Source organism: Daucus carota, chromosome 3 (assembly GCF_001625215.2).
Source record: "Daucus carota subsp. sativus chromosome 3, DH1 v3.0, whole genome shotgun sequence".
In the NCBI taxonomy this organism is placed as follows: Eukaryota; Viridiplantae; Streptophyta; class Magnoliopsida; order Apiales; family Apiaceae; genus Daucus; species Daucus carota.
The window spans coordinates 53944488-53970473 of record NC_030383.2 but is presented as its reverse complement, the minus strand read 5'-3'; the positions used below and the strand labels follow the sequence as shown (position 1 = coordinate 53970473).

At 32.0% G+C, this 25986-nt stretch overlaps 1 protein-coding gene across 1 annotated transcript; it reads left to right on the top strand.

Moving 5' to 3' along the window:
- Positions 1-15099: 15099 nt before the first annotated feature.
- On the top strand, positions 15100-16756 carry LOC108210953 (aspartic proteinase PCS1). The gene has a single exon (XM_017382416.2). The coding sequence runs from the start codon at positions 15266-15268 to the stop codon at positions 16559-16561; it is 1296 nt and encodes a 431-aa protein (XP_017237905.1). The 5' UTR covers positions 15100-15265; the 3' UTR covers positions 16562-16756.
- Positions 16757-25986: the final 9230 nt, after the last annotated feature.

Genomic DNA, 25986 nt, shown 5'->3' with positions numbered 1-25986 from the left:
TCAAATGTTAACTTCTTCGGCAGTTAAAAAAAAATAAAGTTAATTGCTTTTTTGTTACTAATAATTTACTTGTAATAAAGAGTGTTTTACACCCATTCTTATATTAAAATGCTGCACAGAGAGCTTTTTCTACAGAACCACTGAACCCTCAACGTGAAAGATCTCTAATCCGGCGATGGCTTTAAGCTTAAAGGCAGGCTTACAACGACTTCAAACTTAAAGACGATGAGACTCTATTGTTCGTCTTTAATTGTGCACGTATTAATTAAGATACTTTTTGAATCATAATGTGAATAGAAAAACAGTAATTTATATTACTTTACACAGCACATTGCACATACTAAAAGTTAGAAGTTTGTATCAAAATAAATGATATCAAATTTATGCGAAGGATATGAAAAAGAATTTAATCAGTCATTTCAAAATTTAGAGTAATTTTCAATTAAATTATCTTATGAAAAGTCACACAAATTTTAACATTTTTTTAATTATAAATATTAACTTGAAAAGTATCAACTCATTTTTTTATAATTCAGTCATATATGATATACAAAAGCACAATTCAAATTCAAAAAAATTGAATACAAACCTTTTGTATCTTTAAAACATCAGTTTCTCATCCAAAACTTAATGTTGTAAACTTAATACACTGGCCACCGGCCACACTCCATCTCATACGGGCATCAAAATGATTCACCTCCCTGTTAATAAAATCTCTATTTTCATTTTTGCCCAACTACAAATAATATGAATCTGTTTTGGAAACAACAATATACAACCAAATATCACACATATAAGCTCACAATAAAAGGGATCATCTACTAAAATTATATCCTGAAAAACTGGACTTGATGGCATATTTACTGGTTCTGGATCAACTGAGCTCTTACATTTCGCAGCTCAAACTTCTTCTTGAATACTTTTTCTTTGAGTGATTCAACCTAGTGAATACAAAAGATTAAACTTCTCACTGAAACCAACAATTGAACTTGATTGTGAAACTATTTACCATTTTCCACAAACCTGGGGAGAGTAAAGTTGCAGACTTGAAAATTTTACCAAATAACATGTTTCAACCTCCAGGAGTTCCAAGAATAAACAGAAGGTTTGATAAGTGGCACCATGTCCAAAGGATAAGTGGCAGACATTGTAATTATTCCAGCACAAGCTCCAGCTTCAAGAAGTAATAAAAGAGTCAGCTGAGCATCCTATGCCCAAATAACAATATAAATAGTTAAGATTTTCTTCATCTAAAATCATTGGACTTGAAGAACTAAAACAGCTACAACTCTTGAACTACAGCAGAGGGATAACATATTAGCATATTGTGATTAAATAGAAAATCTTTATAGGAGTAATCTCATAAATGCCTTGAGAAACAATGATGCTTTGGCCTTATGGTCATCACGCATACAATCGAGTATAGAAAATATTTCAAATACACTCAATTTTAGTTTATATGTGGAAACTGAATTGCAATAGTAGAGTAAAAAATAAAATTAAACATACCATTGCTAGTTTGCTGCTGATAGCCTGATACAGCCACAGGATACCAAAGAAGGTAGATAATTGAATACTTACTGTGCAAATGCTGAAATACGGTCCCATTAGGCGCAAACTCAAATACCAAAGAAAGCAATAGCTGAAACCTATTTTTCAGCATGTATATTTTTTGATGCTTATGTAAGCAACTAACCTGCTTCCAACACACAAATTCTGACATGCTGGTGAATATCCTGTTGCTCTGGTCACACACACTGTCCTCGTCCCCTGCAGATACAATACATTAGAACATTATACCAATTACATTCACGGCCTTTTTAGGCTGCCCTGTAGTCGCGCAAATTTCTTTTGTAGATTTAATTCAATAAATCTACAAAAGAAATAAAAATATGCAAATACCAACTTAGAGGACGGATACCAGGTTTGAGAATGTATACTTGCAAGTATTCATATAATCAATTCTACAACATTGTTCCCGGTGTTCATATCAATACATTCCATCTCCATATCCTTCAATATTCTCCATGATTTAGATATGTCAAAAGTCTAAACTCACAAGGAGCATCAATAGAAAATCTGAAAAAATTAAGAAAAGAAATAATATGATATTAGGCAAGTCATTTTCTTAAATCAATTTGAGCAAACCAAGATCTGTATTAGAAAAGCACATTATATAGTAATCACCAGAAACAATACAAAGTCTGAATAAGTATGAAATATTGGCCATAACAGATAAATCAATATAAACATACACACCCGAAATAATAATGAATATCACTAAAATAGAAGATGTTATAAAAAAATATATAGATTATCACATATATCTTGCTATAAAATATAATGATATTAGCTAATCAGAAAATTAAAAATACCAAATTCATTGATACACTATATCGAACAGCTGGTGGCTTATCTAGAATATATAGAAACAAAGACCATAAAGAGAAAGATCAATAAATCAAGAACTAACCGGGTGATTTAGAGAGATTAAGGAAAACATGAAACACAACTTTGGGCAGATACAATAAGGTGTAATATCAGTATATAAAATGAAGTACAACATTATATACAAAGATTCTGGACATTTTATTACTAACAAACAAAAAGGAGCAAAGATCATTCTCACATGTTTATTCACCTCATACAATGATTCTTGTACTACTTGTTTATTGTGATCATCAATAACAAACTTGAGAGACAGCTCTTTCATCTGTTATTAACTGAAAGTCTAAAACAGAAACATTAAATGATAAATACGACGACAAATAGTTTAAGCAACAATAGATTTAAAAACAAAGTAAATATCTACATCATACTGACATGAATGTACAAAAGTTTGAAATTAATGGTTAAAATAGTGGACACGTGAGTTTGGTAGGTGGAGGAAACTGGAATAACGTGGCAGTAAAGCTACCATCTGATAAAATGAAAATCCATACGTTGTGGAAGGTGGTAAATGAGGATCTTTACACCATCCCGGTCTCTCTTCTGTTTCCCTATAAAAAGTAAAACAAAACAAAAGAAAAATAAATTTGAATCAGTTTTTATTATTATCATCTCTATGAGGTGAATGGTGTATGCTCATTTAGAAGTTGAAGAGTCAATATCTGCAAACCTCAGCCTCTGCTCCTTGCCTTGAAACAGAGCAATAACAATAGTAAGCAAAGTATATATACTCAGGATTACTATAATACTCTGCGGAACCAATTACTTTACAATATATAAGATCACACAATAGGCAGCACCGTTGACATATATCTTCTGACTCTGACGCTAAGTCCCTATTGCGTAAATACAATTAAAAAAATATAATCTGAATTTAGGTTTATTATAAACAATAATTCATCTTCACTGGAAGATTTTGTATTCGTAATAGGCACTAAACACAAAAGATTAAGAACCTCTAAGATACGGTATTTCAGACCAAAAATCATGTGATTAACAATCTAGTCCACAAAAATCATGTGATTAACAATCTACAACAGATTTAAAGTACAAAAAAAATAAAGGTACACCAAGTTATTTAGGCAATAATTAGAAATAGTTGTAGGTAAAATTATGTCTTTCAACTCAATCACACAAATAATATTAATACATGAACTATCATAGGTGTGAATACTTAAAAACAATACAAAAATTTTAGTACATTTATTGTTAGAAGTATAACTACTGATTTCCTCTTAAAAAAATTGTCAAAAAAATCCTCTAAAAATAGTGTGTTTCTCTAAACTCATGCATTGTCAAAACTACTGATTTGCTACAAAATAGAATGATATATAAAGATTTTTTTTGGACTACCTTGATTTAAAGGTGCAAAAGTGTCACTTGGAAATGAGAATCCTTCTTCCCAGGCAAAGTCCAGACAGTTACAACAGGGTCATACACATCAATCTGCATCTTTGATTTCGTCTACATCAAAATATATCACATTATAAGTTAGTTTCAAACAATAAATATCAAAAGAAACTTGTATATACATCCCAAAATCAAGCCATTAACAATACAGAGTGCAAGAATTAATAGCCTATTCTTTCAGACATTTCATCAAACAGTTTCACATCAAACTATAAACTGCAAGAAAAACAAATTTACTATCAAAGTGTGGTCTCCATCAATTGGGAAAAGGGGGAAGAGGGTAACAAAATCTGTAAACATTGCGACAGTTGTGAATCAATCAACCAAGAAGAGTGTAACAAAATCTGAGCAACTTGCAAACATTGCGACTGAATGGTGGTTGAATACCTAGATCAACCGCATCTGTACCCAGCTCGAATTTTCTTTCCATCAGCGTGCAAGTAATGGGAGAAGCGGCAATTTGAATTTGTTTTGATTGATTACAAATTTTGAATAGAGATTATATTGGGAACTGTGGTTGCAAGAGTGTGTTAATCGGGCGACACGTCTGTGAAATCAATGGTAGAATCATATGTAGTTTTGTAAGCGTGAGTTGAGCACGTGAGACAGCAGCAATCGTATATAGTCAATGGCATTTCATTGTAAATACGATGTTTTTTGGAACACCTTTTAGTAAACAACCATTGTATTAGCCTTCAGGCTTTATAATATAAAGCCTTCAGGCTTTATAATATAAATAGATAAATAGATAAAGCAAGGCATGCTTCATTGTATGAATTACTCTTTATGTTTTAAATTACATGTCTACTTTATTATATTACTTGTGTACTTTCAGAGGGAGTATATATATTTTTTGATTTCTCTTGCCACAATGTACTAGATGTAGATATAAAAGTTCTAACAATAAGCTCTTACAGTTTGATGAGTATGATTTTTGGGAAGCAAATTTAAATTATTTTTTTCTTTTTTTTACAATTAGTTGCAAGCTCATACAGGCTAGTGTAAGAGCATCTCCAAGGGTTAAGAACTGTTAGCTAAAAATCTTATGTGTCATCCTATGTGTCATCTAGTTGGCCCTTTTAGATAATATGTAAAAAAAGTTGTACTCCAACCATCATCCTTTAGCAAAAAAATTATAGATAACAAAGTATCATTCAATAAATTTGTTGATCCAAAAAAGCAATTAGGTATAATTTTAGCTTATAATAATTATAGATAACACCATTGGAGTGAAAACCTTTACTGTTAGCAAAAATTTTGTATAATCCATTTAGATAAGCATTATAGCTAATGAGTTTAGATATTAGCCTTGGAGATGCTCTAAACTGGCAATATGTTCATGTCATGTATCCGGGTTTGACATAACTTCAAGTCGTGCATACAAATATACAGGGGCCGTTTGGCTGAGCTTAAAATAAGTGCTTCTTGCTTAAAATAAAAAAGTGAAGTAGAAGTTAGAAGTTAGTTAAGACTTATAAGTGATTAAAGTGTTTGGCAAAAAAGTAGAAGTCATGAAACAAAAGCTAGGAATCGTAGCTTTTTTTAAGTGCTTCTCGACTTTTTACACAAACGGTACGAATAAGTGCTTCCAACTTAAAAGTCCAGAAGCGGGGCTTAAAAGCCCCGCCAAACACCCACACAATATGAGACTTTTCATGTGTCTATAATGTATACAAAACCAGAATGAACATGAAAAGACAAAAAAAAAAAGGACACGAAATTTGGAAGATAAAAGGTCTGATGTTCAAATTTGAAATTTCAACACAATTTGAAAGGCAGTTATTATTTATTTGCAGCAGTAACAATTATAACTCAAAAGTGTTTGTCAACTACCTGACCCATCTTGTTAAAAATACTCTATGTATTTATAAATTTTTATATGAAATTTGAAAATATGTTACTTCAGTATTATAAATTTTTGGACTTTTTTATTTATATATTTCATTATATCGTGTGTCTATCAGTCTATGGGGGTAAACTCAAGCTCAGCATGACGGCATAAAGTAGGAGTCGTGTATTTTCATGTTAAATCCAAACACAAAATTTTCATGTCTTGGTGAAAAATTGACAGTTCTACGTGCAACATCCAATGACCTCAAAATTGTTCATGCGGTTAACATTGGTTTCATCGTTCTGGATGTATGTAGCTCATCAGGCGTCAAAACATATCGAACATTGGGTCATGATTTTTCTAATTGCTATTACAGTATGTGTTTAAGGTAGTAGTAATATATAGTGATGTTCTTGGCCCAGCAAAATGTGCAGAACAAACTGTTTTTTGGCCAACGACATGGCTTTATTTGGGGACTCCGTCTTCTTTATTTATTGCCTTAATTATTGAAGAGGCTCAAATAACCATTAAGTATTGTTAATGAATATTCTAATATTATTAGCTGATTGCACTTTTTTCTTAATTTCTCCCTTCTCTGCAAGACAACGAAGAATGCCATTATTTGAATGAATACAATTGCAAAGAGTCCATTGTGTTTTCTGTATAATTTTTGTGCCGTTCTATTGTTCCGGTTGGCGTTGCTGATATCGGAACTTTTTTAAGAAAGATATGCAAATTTAAAGTTGATAGAAAAGCAGTTTTGAGAACACAGAGCGCGAGTAGAATAAACAAGGTAGATCAAGGTAAAACTTCACTTGGGACATCTGCCGCTGTGATACAAAAATTTTAAATTGTTATAAAAATTCAAATTTTTAACCACTTCTAGTAATGTCATCTAAATTTTAATCCAGATTATTATTTATATTATATTGCATAAATATTATATTAAGTTATTTAGTCTTAAATTTAATATTTAATAATCACAAGACTATTATTGATACATTCATTTCATCAATTAATATATAAAATATCATTGATGCATACTACTAATAATAAAGTAATTAATCAATTACATAATGGAATATAAATTTAATAAACTAGAAAAATATACAGGCTCTTAATATTAAAGAAGCAAGATAAGGTTGGAGCTGAAAGAGTGACAACGACACCAAAATACTCTCATGCTTGAATGCCTTTTCTTTTATCGAAATTCAGTAGCCAATCCAGTCTCACTTAACTCATCATTGTTTGGCAAAAGTGACACATTTAACTCTTGATGACCAGGTATGGGCAAGTACGTTGTCTTGGTCCATATGTTTATGACAGAATTCAATACTAATACAGCCTCGCTCTCAGAAACAAAAAACACAAAATGAAAAAGAAAAAAAAGAAGGACCGCTAGGTCCGCTGCAACCCAAAAATAGAGTAATTCTCTACACGCTTGAAATTGAATGACTGTATTTATATAAATTGTGATCATCAATTAATTTTTATAAAAATATTAATCATATAATTAATTTTAGATTAATCCTTATTTCATATACTAACAAATTGAATCACAAATTAAGTCTGATGGTCATCGTTTATAACACCGATAGAAACTGGCTTTTCCTGTGTCAGACTAATTAAACAAGGCTTTTCTAGAAATCTCATTATTCTCTTCAGAAGCGAAATCTACAATTAAATATGTTTATTTAATTTGAAAATTGTCGAGTGTGCGACGAATATCGAAATCTTATGCACGTGAAGAACGAAATGAAACACAATTAGCAGACGAAATAACAAATTATTAGGTATACATATTGTGTAACCGAATGATAATAATGTATAACTTATTGACAAATAAGTAAGAGGCAACTAGGCCAGAAAGAAACGCTAAGATGAAAAGATTAGGCTGACTGCTTTGTAGAGTATATAGTAATGACCAGACTTTGAATGATTGGTACTTTGGTATTATAATAATCATGGTCTAGATGTTCTTATATAAATACTATAATTCTCTCACACTGCAATAATATTGCCGAATAAATGAGAGCACAAAACCAAACTCGCCTCTACTGTTTTATCTACTTGTCGCCTGACCAAACTTGTTCAATCTATATGTGCACTCTTATCCTATTGTTCTTGCTACAACAATACACATCCTACTACCTATTCCTTTGGTCCCGAATCCCCCCGACGTCTTTTTACATTTTTCTTTTTCGATATTATATTAAATTATTTACATATCAAAATTTTATAATATGACCTTATAAAAATATACTAACTCTAATACTTTTGTCCATTATACTTATTTTATAAATTAAATATTAATTGATCTCACCGCTATTTTCGGTCTTTTTATTTTTTCCTTTATTTATTTTCTTATTATCAGTGCCCAACATATACATAAATATTTGGTTGGGATAAAGGGAGTGCTGGTTAAATATTTTCAATATCATATTTTGTGTTTTTACTCGGTGATCATGATGAAGCCTAGGATAGATTCTATAATATAATATAGTCTTGTTTATTATTGAAATATACAGTTTAACTAGGCCTGGTTAGAGTTCTATGGCACGTTTATAAACTAAACTTATTGTAAGAACAAAATGAAGAAAAGAAAATAAGGATGTGAATATATATGACCCTACTCAACAAACTAACACTCCCCTGCGTGTTTATTATAGAAAGGAATGGGAATCAATCCCTTTGCATGCTTCATGCTTGCTTCCACCTTACCCTCTTTGGACCTCACCTATATTATTACTACTAGTAGTCTCCTATATATGTTGATGTTGATACTTCACCAATTCTTTGCTTCTTGCTCATTCTTCAACTCGCTCCTCACCACTTCTTGTTTTCTTGCTACTTTCAATCTCTTCTGTATGGCCACATTCTTCTGACACTTAAAATTTTAAAGTTGATTGGTTCTCAATATTAGTATTATATTAGAACTCAAATTGGCAGAGGTTTTAATTTTGACTTTTCATCATCTCAAAAAAATTTATAATGGAATATGAACTCTTCAACTAAAAAACGAAATTTTAAATGAAAAGAAGTATTAAAAGATATAGCTTAAAATTCATTTAGAACATTCTTTATCAATTTAAGATTTTTTTTCCTCGATAAATATGACTTATAACTTAATAAGTAAGTAAGTTTTTTAACCACTTGAATTATCCAATCGTGTTTGTCGATCCGAAAAATGAAATGTCATGATCCACCATCCAAACACATTAGTTTTAATATGAACGCGGAGGTCTATGTTTAAGCTAGTAGTATAACGAGACAACACTTTACACGTACAACAAGGTATACATTTAAATAGCGTCTGAAAAGACATGGAATCGAATAATCATCGAAGTTAGGCAACCTTGAAATGCTACAAAAATAATCGATTGGTCCCGGGCCAATACAAAATGTGAGCAAGGTTCCTGTGGTGGTTGAAAATGGCAATAGCAAGCACTAAACAAATATCATACCAAATCTTTTGTTATATATGTCCCCGGGACAGACATGATATAAAATTGGTGCACTATTTGTTGCAGTACTATTGACGTCTCTCATTTTTCATATTATATTAGAGCAACTTCGAGGGAACATCTCTCTTACCTATAATGAGCGTATGCGGACACAAATAGGGATTTAAGTAAAAATTGTTCATTCTAATCATTGTATCTTTGTCTAAAATTTTTAGATGGAAGAAAACAAAATTCCTTCTTTTATTTGATGGTTGAATCTATTGTTCTGAAATTCGGGTAATGATGGGTTAAGAATAATTGATGTGATTAAATTCCTGATCTTTTTGATTAATCAAATGATTTATTTTGATTTAAAAAGTATTCGATTAATTCTTGTTTGGTATTTTTACTGATTGAATTTGATTCGTGTTTTTTTATAAAACTTGTGAAAACTATTTAAATCATACTAATAAAGAAATTAGCCGCTGCTGAGCGGCCAGGAACAATCCAGGGGTCAATTTGTATATATTTAGGTGTAGTTTGTGATGGTTTTCTGATTCTTGGTGGGTGTTAAAGGCTTTGGTGCCTGCACAAATATTCTAAAGTTGGGGAACATTTTAAGTGCGAGTGTTGGTGACTTGATGAAGATGAGGGTTGAAATCGTTGTAAAGAAGTACATAATTATAGATTTTAAAACGGATACAAGTTCGCAAGGAGTTGTAGGTGGCACTCGGCTAACTCGTCCTAATTGGTTGTTACAGAGGTACTCAACGTATAAATATACTAGAGCTGATCAATATTTTAGTATAGACGTCGAGGTTAAGTAATAAGTATTGAGATGATTTTAGTCGGAATTCTTGCCAACTCAAAGAAATATACTGTTATTTAAATGAAGATGAAAATAAAGTAAAAATTGCACAAATTTAAACTAGTTTTCTTATGTTACAAGTACTAATTCTACGAGACTTCATAATATTCCGCATGCTTTTGCTTCTTTACACGAACGAATAAACTATTCACAACCAAGAAAGATGAAACTGACTTCTTACGAAGCCGGACTTTTGGCACTCTTATCTTCACATTAGTTACTCCCGAAGAAGTATCCCTCAGTACAACTCTCTTGTTCTTAGTATTTTCAATTTGCTTTTATTTCATAGTTAAAGTGATAAATTTGTAACAAGACCAGACATCTACATTAAAATTGGATTCCTGAATTATAAAAATTCAAACTCACGATTTAATCAACAGAAAAAGTAAGAGGAAAATGAGTTCTCATAAAAGACTAAGTTTAATGTTATATTTTGTCGAACTTAAAATTTTCTTCGAGCACTCCAGTTTAAACCAAAGACCCCGCTATTTTCATTTTGTGATGAGTTGACAATCATAAGCTTGTTTATCTTTTATTCTATAGTTAAAATGAACTATAAAATTATTCTAATTTAAATAAGATATAGAACACTACCTGAATGGTAATTTTTAACATCATATGTTGTCAATTTAGCAGCATAAATCTCTTTGCCATACTAAATTATAACAATAATTTCATTTATTTTAGCACAATCACCAAAAAAAATTAAGATATCTACGAGTTACTATAATTTTTGTGGACCTTGCTCTTGGTGGACGTGTGACACTGAAGAATTTCGAAATGATTGGCAGGTGGCAGGTGATCCTTTTGGACCGCTTCTGCGAAAAATACGCAGGAATGGTCGACTGATATAGTCCAGCAGTGTAAATGGTCCTATAGCATGCCAACGAAAATGTCCAATCATTTACAACAATGGTGGCTGTAACACTACGAATATACATCAGTTTGGAAGTGGACAATGGTGGGGATGAGTCTCTAACAATTGACAGCTGATTAAAACGAAAACGAACTCCAAGTTGACCCGTGAGGAAGTTACATCATAGGAGTACATGATTATTGAGACTCAATTGACAAATCTGTTCGATTGTCATTGAAATTTCACATAAGCATGCTTGGACGTTAGCTTCCTTATTAATGTGGTGATAGCCAGCAATTGTCTAAGTTCCTGTTCTTATTCGGTTAAGCTGTAAGTTTTCTGAGAACAAGACGTTTTCAAGAAAAAGACTTAACATGATTTACACATTTATACGACGGGTGTTTGGATTGCGGCTGAGAATGAGAATCGGGTAAAGGGAACAAGAAGTATGGAAATGGGTACATGTCTGTGTAATGAATGATTAGCCCATCAAATGAAATTGAGATTCTGATTGCATAAGAAAAATCACTAATACAAACATCACTAAATGGATTTGAGGTTCTGATTTTTCGTTAACAGGGAATTTTAATCATGATCCAAACGTCCTCAAGTAATTTTAGTCTTAGAACTCCCATTAATTTATTTAACTCTTAAATCTTTTACTAACCGCAGACTGTATATCTGAACTGCAACTAGATAGGCGTTATATATAATCTCTGTTTTTTTTCTTTGGTTTCAGACTTTCATCTTGTTTAGCTGAACAAAAAGTTTCCACATGTATCAGTAACTTCAGTTCATACAAAAATGGTACTCTAGGAGACATGGCCTCTTGGTTGAGTCAGTACCTTTAAAACAATATTGAAGCCCTGCAAATAATAACTCTCTCTATCTGCTTTACAATAAAAGTCTTGAACTTCTGCTGGGGCTACAATAATAAGCCTCTTCGGCTACTTCAGCTACGGGTGAACATGCTTTGGTTCCGGAAAACAACCGAATCCGAAACCAAGTATTTCATTTTTTTTTAAATTAAATAACTGCAACCATACCTTCAGTTTAAACTGATTCAGTTTCAAAATCGATTAATATAAATAAGAAAAAATATATTTAGGATCTTAAAAGTTCACAAGATACTGCATAGCATTTGAACACTATGAACACAAGCAGTCAAGCAGGAGACTTTAGACAAGATTGTGCATAGAGAGCTTAAACAAAAGTGGCAAATCCCACTCTTGTTCCTGCGCAGTTGAGCAATACTAGACTGTTACTCGGGCAGGATTGAAAAACAGTGAAATTTAAATAAACATGCTCAAAAGCCAAAGCTACAATTTCTGAGGCTAATAATCTTTTAAGCAGAATATTATATATTAAAAATATTTAATATATAATTTTTGAAATTTAATATATTGATAAAGAATATACAAATACTTAATATTTCGTTCAGCTCGGTCCGGTTTTTTCGGCCCTACAACCAAAACTAAATCGATTAAAACGGTTCGAGTTTTGATCGGTTCGTGTTTAATAACTCGATTTTAATCTTTTTTTTGGGATTTCGATTCGGTTTTATCTTCCGACTTCTCTCATAAACCATTTACAAATTCAATTCTTGTAAAATTAATCAGTCTGAACAAAATAAAGTAAAAAATTAAACATACTGCAGTATATGTAACCGATTAAATTGTAGAAGTGCTGATGCAGACTCTCTATCCACATAACAGTCTCGATCCTTTAAAAAATTAAGTAATTAGCTGTAAATTTCAACGTTTAATATACTAAGTGGATTAGTGTCAAAATCGTGTCATTATCGCACGTATAATTCAGTCATAAAACGGGAGAAATGGTCTGAATTGTGACAAGTTGCTCAAAAAGAGTGTTTACTCCTAAGAAACTGAGGTTTCAAAGGTGCATTATTTTATATTACCAAGTGATCCAAACATTTCCCAACTTATTTGTGTCTCTGAAGCACAGTACATTTCACATCGAGGCAAACTAAAACTTTCGTTAAGATTCTGCGAGTCAAGTAGGTAGAAGATAAAAATTGCACACACTTCAGTCGTAAATATGAAAGTGAAGGAACAATCAAGGCTCAGGACACAGGGCACTAAATATAAACTCTGTTACAGTACTATTTCCGAGATTTCCATTGAGACTTGCTAGCAAGTTTCCCTGGGAACCGATACGACGGTGTTGTTGACTGTGCTGTTGAGTGATTGTTAACTCAAGTCCACATAGTAGAGATAACAAAAAATTGTTTTGAATATAAGCTTGTCTCAGTTCAACTTGTAAAATTTCAAACAAAAATATTTGACAATCAGTAATATAAATAAAATACTTTCTTTTAAGACAGCTGATCCTGATTAGCGATCATCAGACGATTTTTATTTGCTCAAATACGAAAACACCGTAATGAAGTATTAAAACGCCATAGATGACGTAGTACCCTTGCATTCACCTAAATTCATTAAAGGTTAATGCATTCTAGTCATAAAATATGCTTAAAGATGATTACATCGATCGCTTGTTAAGAGCTGGTCCTCTTTTAACTTATATATTACGAATATGCTTCCTAGCCAACTGCTCGAATGGGGCAATTTAACAACTAAAGTTTGAGTTGATTAAGATGTTATAATATGGTCTGTGGGATCAATTGATCAATTCAGTCTGTTGAATTCATTTTATAAGTCATCCAAGTTTGAACAAAACAATGGGTATAAGTTGGCTAAATAAACAGTTCTATTCTGTAAAATCAGACATCTCAGTATGCGAATACATTGTCTTATTATCAAATTAACATGCAAAATCGGGTAGTGGTTATTCGGATCTACTTCTTTTGTTTCTTTTTCTATTCTTAATTTCTACTCTCCATACTTGTCGGATCATCTGAACCTGAAACGTTATACAGACTAGCCACCAAGGCAAATTTAACTTAGATGTTGAAGGAAATAAAGGTCATTCAACTGGAGTTTAATAAACCATTCAACACTTGGCTTGATTATTAATCGATATAGGCCCCGGAGTTTTAAGGCTTCAATTATTGCATATGCACGGACAAGGTGTGATTGCCGAGCCCGGTGACAACCTACGTGTGAAAGTATGGAGCAAAATCAAACTGTCGAGTCCTAGTTTTTGGCCATCCTTCAATTTTGACAGAAACCAAACTGAAATGAATCTGCACAGGGGACTCGCGGAACTAGACGTATGTTACAGCATACATGACGTATTTTTGTTCGCTTAAAGATCATTGTTATAATCATTTTGTAATAAGCAGATAAATAAAGCTAATTAAAGCCCGACATCATTTTCATGATATAAGTAGTAACACGCAAAATATATTGCAACGATAATCTGTAAATTTCCAGAATTGTGTTTTCCATATATGGTAGTAGTGGCAAGTAGAAGAGTGAGCTGGCTGGCAGCAGTGGATGCAGATAGTCAAGGGCTAGTTGGGGCTCCATTCTCATGAAAGAGCACACGAACTTCCAAAACCCCATACATCGACTACACTTACGTACTCCCCCAGTCCCCCCCTTTCAATATCTCTGTCCTTTTCCCCCAGTTTCTTTATACACTACTGTTTTTATTCATCATTATTTTCGCAGTGCCGTATAATATTCTATCTCATCATTTCATACACCCTTTTCTTCCCTTAATTTCTATTTCAAAACAAACCAAAAAATCAAAACCTAATTACCTAAATTTCAATTTTTTCTAAAAATCTATATCAACTAATCTAGCTCCTTCTTAGAATAACTCATCATTTCAAATTGTTATATCCATGAGTTACCTTTTAAGCCAAACTAGCTGTTGTTGAGTTGTTGTAAAGAATATAGTCTAGAAAAGAAGAGTATATAGTTGTCATTCTAAATTAAAGATGAATACCACCCTTTACCTAAGTTCCAAGCCTAGGGATTATGAATATTTTATATGTTAGCCCAACTTTACATCTTTAATTTTTGTGAGGTCAAGTTTAATATTCAAGTACCTTCTAATTATATTCTACAACTATAAAAAGCTATTAATTGTACATATTAATTTTAAATAAAAATTAACATATCAATATGATTTTTGGAATACGGTTTATAAATCGTTTTCTAAATATTTCCGATTTATTGAGAAAAATCCGATTCAAATAAAAAATTGACAAACCTAATCCTGATTTATCTCAAAAAAAATTCCATTTGAATCGATAGATCAACCGTCTCGATTTCTACGACCAAGCTTGTCATGGCAACAAAAATTTGAAAACACATTTCTAATAAACACGAGGGAATATGTTATGGCAAAAGCTGTAATCAGGGGAGGGTACATGTCCTCTCTAGTCTCTATATATACATCACACTTCAATTATCACCTTCACTTAAACACCACCTCTACATTTAAATTTACACAAAACCTTCTTTAAACCCTCTACAATGGCTACTTCACTTCACGTTCTTCTCTTCAACATCATTTTCATTTTCTCCATATCTTCATCTTCATGCAAGACCACTCCTTCTTCTCTACTTTTACCCCTGAAAACAAAGTTTATTCCATCTAGGTCCCTGCTAAAGCCACCGAACAAGCTCTCGTTTCACCACAATGTCTCTCTCACGGTCTCTCTCACCGTCGGGTCGCCGCCGCAGCAAGTTACGATGGTGCTCGACACTGGCAGTGAGCTTTCCTTTTTGCACTGTAAGAAAACGCCAAACAGGCCCTTAACTTTTAACCCACTTGCCTCCGCTTCTTACACTCCGATTCCGTGTTCTTCGCCCACTTGTCGGGTCCGGACCCGGGACTTCACTTCGCCCGTTTCGTGTGACCCGAAAAAGCTTTGCCATGCAACTTTGTCGTACGCGGATGCTTCTTCGGTTGAGGGTAATCTCGCGGCCGACACTTTCCGGGTCGGGTCGTTGGATCAGCCCAGGACGGTGTTCGGGTGTATGGATACGTATTCGAGTTCGAACCCGGAAGATTCGAAGACTACCGGGTTAATGGGTATGAATCGGGGCTCCTTGTCGTTTGTCTCGCAAATGGGTTTTCCGAAATTTTCGTATTGTATATCGGGTCGGGACGCATCGGGTGTGTTATTGTTCGGAGAAGCTAGCTTCTCTTGGCTAAAGCCTTTAAATTACACTCCTTTGGTTCAAATGACCACTCCTTTGCCTTACTACAATCGGGTCGCTTACACGGTTCAATTAGAAGGAATCAAAGTTGCGGGTCGGGTCTTACCCTTACCGAAATCCGTTTACGTGCCGGACCATACCGGTGCGGGTCAAACCATGGTGGACTCGGGTACCCAATTTACCTTCCTACTCGGACCGGTTTACACCGCTTTAAAAATGGAATATATTCGACAAACAAGAGGTGTGTTACGAGTTTACGATGACCCGAATTTCGTGTTCCAAGGGGCAATGGACTTATGTTACCGAGTCGAAACGACACGAAAAATTTTACCGATTTTACCAACCGTAAGTTTTATGTTTCGGGGCGTCGAGATGAGCGTATCAGGTGACAGATTATTGTATCGAGTGCCCGACATGAAAATTGGAAATGACGATATACATTGTTTTACATTCGGTAATTCGGAATTACTAGGAATGGAAGCGTATATAATAGGGCACCACCATCAACAAAATTTGTGGATGGAATTCGATTTGGAAAAATCGAGGGTTGGACTCGCTGAGGTCAGGTGTGATTTAGCAAGTCAACGTCTTGGACTCGATGTTTAGGAAAATGTTTACGCGGCTATGTGTGTGTAAATAGCTGTTTTGTTAATATTTTTTTGATGTTTTGATTAAATTGTGTTTTGCTGATAGAAGAGAGGCCACTTTGTTCAGTTACCTAGCTTAGGAATGTTTTGAACATTGTGGCTTCTGTAAAAATTAGGGATTTTTTGGTGTTGAAAGTTTTTAAATTTTGAAGCACACGTGTATCACATATTTAAGGTATTTTGCTCGTTTTTTAATCCAACTTATTTGTATTATTTTTATGAATAAATTGTAAGTCAACTTATATAATTTTAAAGTTAGAATGTGAAATTGAAAAATTAATATTTCTTAATGACTTGTTTTTATTTTTAAAGTTTGATTTTACGAATATATATTTATTCATTTTATAAATTCTAATATTTAATTTTGGAGGCTGAGGGTCGGCACATATTTTAAATTTTTATAATATATAGTTTTTAAATGAATTTTAATATTAAATTTTTTATTAAGATTAAAGAGATAAAACTGAGAAACAAATTATAAAATTATATTATGTTAATATTTTAAAAATATATTAATATAAAAAGTTGTAAAAAAACGAGAGATACCGAGAGTGAGCCCATCTTTAAATTTCAGGGGAACAGGGGTTAAGGTCGGGATGAGCTGAGTGTTGAATTGTTTGGTTTTCGACGGCACAAACCCCTATGCCTACAGTGCGACAGTCTGTCAGTTTAACAACCCAATACTACTGCCCTACTTTCAGTGTCACTGCAGCCCACAACCTGCACCAAAAGCATTTTCTTTTCCTACTCCCGTGTCTCTTTCTAAAATTTAACCTCTTCTTGGCAAAAATAAAATAAAAATCTATCTCTTGCAGAGTTGCAGTTTTGAATTTAAATTCTGCATTTTGTTATCATTACGAGTCTGGAATCACCGTTTTAATTTTATTCTTTATATTCAATTTTAGAGTGCAAAATCTTAAATTTCAAAAATGCAAAGAATTGCCGAACTCTTGCAATCAAAAATCTTTGAAACATCTTACATTCATAAAAAAGTTAATCAATTTACATGAAAGTTTTCAATAAATGTTTTAGAGGTCGTTAATTGGTTCGGGGTGGTATGAGGTTGGAATGGGGAATCGAGTTAAGCTAATATAGATTGTGGTTATCATATATATTATCATGTTCTTGATTGAGTACTGGAATTATTATATACAATTTTTGTAAAAAAATAAGTTATTAATTTATATTAATTAAAAATATTAATACAATTATGATTGTCATATATTTTTGCATCATTGATTTAATTTTGTATAACATATTAATATTTCATTACTTAAATAGAGACAAAAAAATTAAAAATGAATACATCTCATACCCACCTCCCCACTCGAGTAACAAAAATCCATATCTCGTGCGTTTAAGATATGAGTTTGAGATTTTATTTTCTCTAGCCAAACACCAGGTGTGGGTTTGCAATAGAAAAATCACATACCTGATTTCAGATACCCATGAAACACATGACTCCTTAAGATGTTTAAATGTTTTTATCGTTATAAAAACATAATTTATAGATGTTGTATATTCATAAATTGAAGTGCATTTTTTCTTAGTGATTTGACATGAGTTAAAATTAAATTTATATACCTTACTCAACTTTTATATATATACTGTAATAATACATTATTTAATACTTTGTCACGATTAACATTATACAACACACACACACACACACACACACACATATATATATATATATATATTTTAAGATTATTGAACATAGAGCTTCTTTATACTGTGTAATATAAATTGAGTGCTCATTTTAGATATTTTTATATAGTTTAATCTCTATCACGATCAATTTTGTGGAGTCTTGTATAAAATTTTGTTGTTATTTCAAGGTTTATATAGTCATATTTTTCTTCACCATTAGAAGTTATAATTTCTTTATTTAGTTCATTTACATCGTTGTTCGTGCCTTCTTGTTTACCCATATCAATTTGGCCAGAATTTGTAAACAAATAATTTTTGCAACTCAATGTTTGTCAACCTTCATTAATGACCTTCAAACTTCCTGAATCTTTAATTTTTAATATTTGCATAATCTAACTCTATATTATTGTACATCTAGTAAATTATTATATTTGGTCGAAGACGTTCATCAAATACTTTACTAACTAAGTGTTGTTCATTCTGTTGAGTTATATCACTTTCATGCATTGTAGGCAACTCACAATACTCTGATATATTTTTTATACGTGAATTGTCTCATTCGTTGTTAGGTATTAATCGATTTTTATTATCGTTTCATGTCAAAATATGACATTATCCCCCGATGAAAATCATTACTTTTTAGATTGAACTGCTATCATTATTCTGCTTAATTTGAAAAACCCACGTAACATCACAATAATATATAAAACCTCAATTTATCATTTTGGTCACTCATCAACTCTCTTATAGACCAATAGAATAATAGTATATCAATCTTTGATACATGTGTTTGTTGATGGGTACGATCGTTATACATAATATTTATTAACCATAAATTATAACACTTACGATTAAAAAATATACCAAAGTCACATTTTATTCTATAAATCACAATACTTTGTAGTATTACCTCCGTAATCGAAATTTCAAATTATCATTTGATTTAGTTATGATTAAATATCTAGGTAACATCAATATAAATAAGTTACTCTAAAATATGCATTCATTACGAGAATAACTTACTCTAACAATTTGTGTTGCTATGAGAGAGTACTTAAGTTTAATCAATTCACGAATAAAAAGTTTCTTGTCTATGTAAGTGGTCATAGAACGTATGAGCTTGTTCAACAAAATTACTCTCAATTATGATATTGAGACAATCTACATTATCTTTAATCTTTATAATCAATGTCACTTTTTTTCTTATGTTATCTTTTTCAGTTTTATTTATTTTATTAGCCCAAAATTTTATAGGATGCTTATTGTTTGGTATTATGTTGATTTACATGATAAATCAGAGATGAATTATAGGAGCTTCGTAGAAAAATTAAATAGTGATTTAATTTATTTTGTTTACTTCAATAATTTGACTCTCAAAACTATTATCTTTTACTTCTTTGTACGTATTTCTCCAAATACAGTCATATGTTTAGGACAACAATTTGAGATGGTTTGAAAGATGGGACTAGATCCCTAACATATGTATGTTAGCAGCATTTATTCGTTGGATAGTTTACCCATAATTTTTTGTTGTACATACAGGGAAGCTACATTATCCTTCAGCGAAAAATTATAAATAATAAATTTTTCACGTCCAACATTTGTTTCCGCTGGATGTATACTACTAATATACATATGTTCTGCACTAGCTTTATTGAAAGATAATTCTTGGTTGTTTCGAAATATGTATGATGATTTAGTTTATCAATCATGATCCTTAATTACTAATAAAAAATATAATTATCATCTGAACTCTTTGATGTATATTAGATTTGGAAGCCGATGAAAAGGTAAATATACAAAATTTTGAATAAATATCTAAAATTTAGCATGGAACGAGGTAAAAAATGAATTTTATTCATGTAATATAATTATGTACTTCTCGTGTACTATTTTGTTGGCAAGCATTATGTTAGGCCGATTTAACTCACTATATTAATGAATATAGTAAACACAATCAATAACAGAACACTCAAATAAGAGAATAATTCAAGTAAACTCTTATTCACAAAACACAGTAGGTTACAAATACTCTCTTAGTGATAAGTTAAATCGGCCTAACACATTATATCATTAATATATAATATATATAAGTAACTACTCCAATACAAAATTACAAACTACTAAAATAGAAACTAAATACAAACTAATGCGATTAAGCAGAATGGTAAGGATTTTGGGACCGAGATGGGCCTCGAGATGGGCCTATACGGAATCTAAGTAGGGCCTAGTAGGGCAGGGCGAGGCCTAATGGGATCATGGTGGGGTCAAGTTTTGGCTCTTAAGACTGTCCGGAGCCTGTACGGAGCCTTGGCGTGGCCCTAACTCGCCGGGGGTGGATTGAGTTGGGGCGAGGGTGGGTACTAGATAGGTGATGACATATAGGAGCTGGGTGATAATATATAGTGGGTGAGTGATGTCATTTAAGTATAGTTTCTCTTGGTTTGTATTTTAATTTTTATTTTAGTGGTTTGTATTTGAGCAATTGCCTATATATATAATTCATTTATATCAATATAATTTTAGTATAAAAATAGATATTTCTATGATTTAGTACTTCCCACCAAGTACTTCATATTTGGATGGGACATGCACGGAATTTAAAAAATAATATAAAATAGTGGGGAATGTAAGAAAAATCTGCTATTTAATCAATAAAATTGGACAAGGCTCAAGTAGTGGATGATAATAATTTTTATTTAATAAAAACTTATTAATTTTAATATTTTAAAATACTAAAATAAAGATATACTCCAACAAAAAATATCGCAAAAAGCCAAAAACTGCTTTATTATACACAGTGAAGATCCCGAGTGAGTGCAACTATTACGAGCATAACACTTCGATTTTCTTAATTAAAAAGGTGTGAAAGTAAGCGGAGCAGAGTCCCAGATTTAAGGCGGCAGAGAGACGCATATATTCTGACAAAGATTCAAAATTAAGTAGCAGAAGCGGGGCCAATAGGGAGCACGTGTACGACTGATACGTCAAATTGTACTGCGGATTAGTAAACTTTGTCTAAAGATCTGAGTGATATATATAGTGGGATAGTCGCATATTTATATATTGAATTTACTCGTTAACCAGCTGTGGCTAGCTGTGCTTGGATTTGACCAATCGTGTCGATATCAAAATCTCTGTCTCCACAAAAATTACACTTCTGAATTTTCATCTACCTCACAATAATTTTGTGTTTTTGAAAGAGTACTAATATGAAGTTAGGGCCGTAATTCGACCCAAGTCAGTCGAGTTTCGAGCCGAGTCTAATTCGGGTCAAATTTAATCAAGTCGAGCGAGCCGGCTCGTTTAGCTAAATATATCAGTTTTCACGAGTCGAGCGAGCCAAAACCTCTACCCTAACCCTGCTCGTTTAATTTCACGAGTCGAGTTGAGCCGACTCGTTTAATTAAATGAGTTGGAACCTTTGTCCGAATTCGGATCGTTAACAAGCCGAGCCGAGCCGAGCCCAAGTTAAACGAGTTCGAGTCGGGCGAGCTCGCGAGCTGCCCGACTCGAATTACAGCTCTATCTGAAATTGAATGGTGCATGTCAAAAATATCACCATTCATCTTCGTCTCAAATATGTTGCAATTGGGTGATACTTATTTTTATATAGATAAATAAATAATACTTACTTTTAAAATGATCAAAAATATTAAATACTAACCGCAAATGAAACAATAACGGAAAATAATACTCCCTCCGTCCCTATTTATCTGTCCACTTTTAACATATTCACGCATATTAAGAAAATTTAAGTTTGATAAGAAACTTCCATCAGCACCCTTATTTAATGCCTTAATTGTAGGAAAATACTAGTGGGAGATATTTATAGCTAGAAGAACAAAGTCAAAGACTCTTCAGGTTTTTAAATGAAAAATTTTGCTTTGGTTATATAAATGGACAGACAAACAGGGACAAGTTTTTACTTCCAAAGTGGACAGATAAATAGGAACGGAGGGAGTAATAAACAGCTAAAAACATTATAATTGCTTGAAACTATATAGATAGGAGGGAAGTTTTGAAATAAAAATTAAGTGAGTGCTTGTGATGATATTTGAGAAGGAATTAGGAATACGCGGAACTGGAGCATTTTATTTGAAATCGAAGGTGTGATCTCTAACACGTGATGTAAGTAATGGAATGGAGTAAGAAATGAATTTTTTTAATAGTTGTCCATAATATAGTTCATTTTTTATATCATTCCTCCCAGAATCATTCACCCCAACCAAATACAACACAATGTCGTGTTCACTTGGATGAAATGTAATGAGATAAAAATGAAATAAAATATTATATAAAAATTTTATGGAGAAAGAAGAAAGTATGAGATAATAAGTGACTAAGTCTGAAAGAGATTATATTTCTCTGATAAAAATCGCAAAGAAACATGATATCACAATCCCAAAAAAACATGATATAAAAATGAAACGAGCATATCTTCTTGTGATATTTTGAGTTAAAATAATAATTATGAAATGATTAAAAAAATTAAAATGCCAAATACTTTTTCAAATTAACACTATATTAGAGTATAAAATTCATTATATTCATCCACCGTTCAATCCCAAATTTCGATAACAATCTAAATAAGTACTCCTTCCGTTTTTTAATATTTGACGTTTTGATTTTTGGCACACATCTTTAGGTGAGTTGACCGGATAGTAAAAATTATTATTTTTGATTTATTTTTTTTGTGAATTACTCCCTCCGTCCCTTTTTATCTGTCCATTCTGGATAAAAAAACACATACCAAGGAATAATTGATTGTATAAACTTTTTAATTAAATACCTCTAATTAATATCTTAAAAATGGTGGAATACCCCTAATTTATGTCTTGAAAACATGAATTCAACCAAGTTTTAAATAAGTCAAGCCTTGAAAATTGAAATTATGGAGATATATTTGAAAAACTATCATTAAATTAGTTTTGAAAGTATAAATGGACAGATAAATATGGTCAAATTTTTACTTGCAAAATGAACAGATAAATAGGGATGAAGTAAAATTCTGATCAGAGAGAGCAGAATGATTTGGGTGAATCGGGTCATATACGGTGGATTGTGAGTTCTGGGAAACACAAGCGTGTACCGGCTTATGATAAATCTACTGAAGCAATTGTTTCCACGGAAATAGAAATGTATATACTCCGTCCGTAACAAATTATATAAGCCTGTTGATTTAGATTGGTTTATTGGTCATATAGATAGTTAATTTACCTTTTTTTTTTGAAACAAGATAGTTAATTTTATTATAATAGAGTTTGAAAAAATCAAATCTTTGATGAATTTTTGCAAATAAAAATTTGAATATAATTTCTTATTTATAAATAAAAGTTTCAAAAATAAGTTTGGAAACTAATCATACAATACATCTCAATTTGAAATGGAGGAAATATATTATAAGGAAATCTTCAAAAATCTAATAATTGTTATTCAAAATAACTTGCTTAAAAATCCGACAATACACAAATAATTTATAATATTTTATTATATACATTTTGATAATTTAATTTTATTTCTTAAGACTATATTTAGGTGAGGATAATATCTTTCTTTTAATGGAAACAAATTTTAAATATTTAAGATGCATATTTGAGTTAATAATATTATTGGATATGTCTGTTTCAATTTCTATATTGTCCCAACTCATATGAACTGTAAACAGACATAAATCTGAGATAATAAAATCATAGTTTTTGATCAAGAAATAAAATCATAGGTATTGAATGCAAGATTCAAACTTTTATGTAGGAAAATAATATTTAATCTATAATTTTTTCCCACATATAATATCAAATGCTATACATATGCTACTCTTGCATCCAACCGAAAACAAAATATTCAAAAATATCTTCCATTCTCTCTAACACACCCATGGTCATGGAGCTGCAGATCCTGACAAGCTTGTGTGTAGCAGCAGTGATTATAACAGGATGGAGAATATTGAATTGGGTTTGGATTAGGCCCAAGAAGCTGGAGAGGATACTTAGAGAACTGGGCTTTAAAGGCAATTCTTACAGGCTTTTTTATGGAGATACCAAAGACTTCCCTGCCATTGAGAAAGAGGCCATATCGAAGCCCATCAAACTCTCAGATGATATTCTCCCTCGCGGGGCCCCTGTCCATTTTTCTGTTTTCGAAAGACACGGTATGCAATTTCGAAACATTTCATTCTACGATACGGAGAATTGCGTAATTGGTTGGATATTGACTCGATTATATTTCGTTTTAGTTCGATTTATACTTACATTGATGTTGCTCCGTAAATTTTAGTATTTATGTGCTTCACAATCGATTTCTTATGATTTGAGAAAAGGTAATTTAGGCAGGTGAATTATAGTAGATAAATAGGTTTAGGATTAATTAACTTGAGCAATGCTTTTCTCATGCTATAGTAACAACACGAAATTAGTTCATTTCTTCGATTTATTATTATATAAAAAGCAAAACACAGGGCATATTTGGTATCATGTTCGTCTATAATATTTATGTTTCGCAAGGTCATAATGCTTATATATTGTGTTTAAATAGATTAACGGGGGTGTATTCGATTGGGATTTTAATGGATTGTTTTTAGTCTATGGATTTTAACGGATTGTATGGGATTTTGATTTTGTGCGGATTCTTGATAAAATGTCGCAGAGTTGATGGGATTTAGGTACAATGCTTCAAAATTCCATTGATTTTGATGGGATTTCAAAAAACTTAAAATACACTGAAGAATGCCACAAAATCCATCATTTTATGAAATGAAAAAAAATCCACCAGCATTTGAATACTATCAGATTTTAATGGATTTTAAACAATCCCAATTGAATACCATCGGATTTTAAAGCATAATTTAAAATCCCAATTGAATACCACCAGATTTTGTAGCATAATTTAAAATCCCAATTGAATACCTCAAGATTTTAATGGATTTCAAACAATCCCAATCGAATACCCTCGAATTTCATGAATGCAAACAAATGCTTTAAAATCCCAATCCAATACACCCCTCTAAGGGGTCGTTTGGTTCGCGGGTTTCTGGAATGAGGTATGGGGTTTGTCCATTCCAAACCCATACCTGGTGTTTGGTTGAGAAAAACAAAATCTGAAACCCATACCTTAAACCCCCAAGGTATGGGTTTTTGATACCTAAGTGGGGAGGTGGGTATGAGATGGAGGTATGAGCTATATTCATTTTTTATTTTTTTTCCCCTCTCTTTAAGTAATGAAATATTAATGTTTGATACAAAATTAAATCAATGATGCAAAAATATATGACAATAATAATTTTATTAATATTTTTAATTAATATATATTAATAACTTATCATTTATAAAAATTGTACATATTGATTCCAGCACTCAACCAAACACATGATATCAGATATGATACCTCAAATCCATACCAGCTTAACCCGATTCCTCATTCCAACCCGATACCACTCCTTGAACCAAACGACCCCTAAGTGTTAATTTATGAATAGAAGATGAAAATCAATGAATTTTAACAGGTCGGAGATTGATGGCAAGTGTTGTGGGTAATAAATTGTCGGCGTTTTTTTTATAGCGGAAGGACAACTTATGTAACATGTATACAATATTCACACAAAGAAAAATAAACGCCATATGTCTTTCAGCGAAAAAATATCATGAAAAATTATTCCGAGTACAATAAGTATTTGAGGGAAAAGGGGGAAAGCAACTAAATGGAAGGCTTCGCCCGTTCGCTCGAACGCTCGTTTAG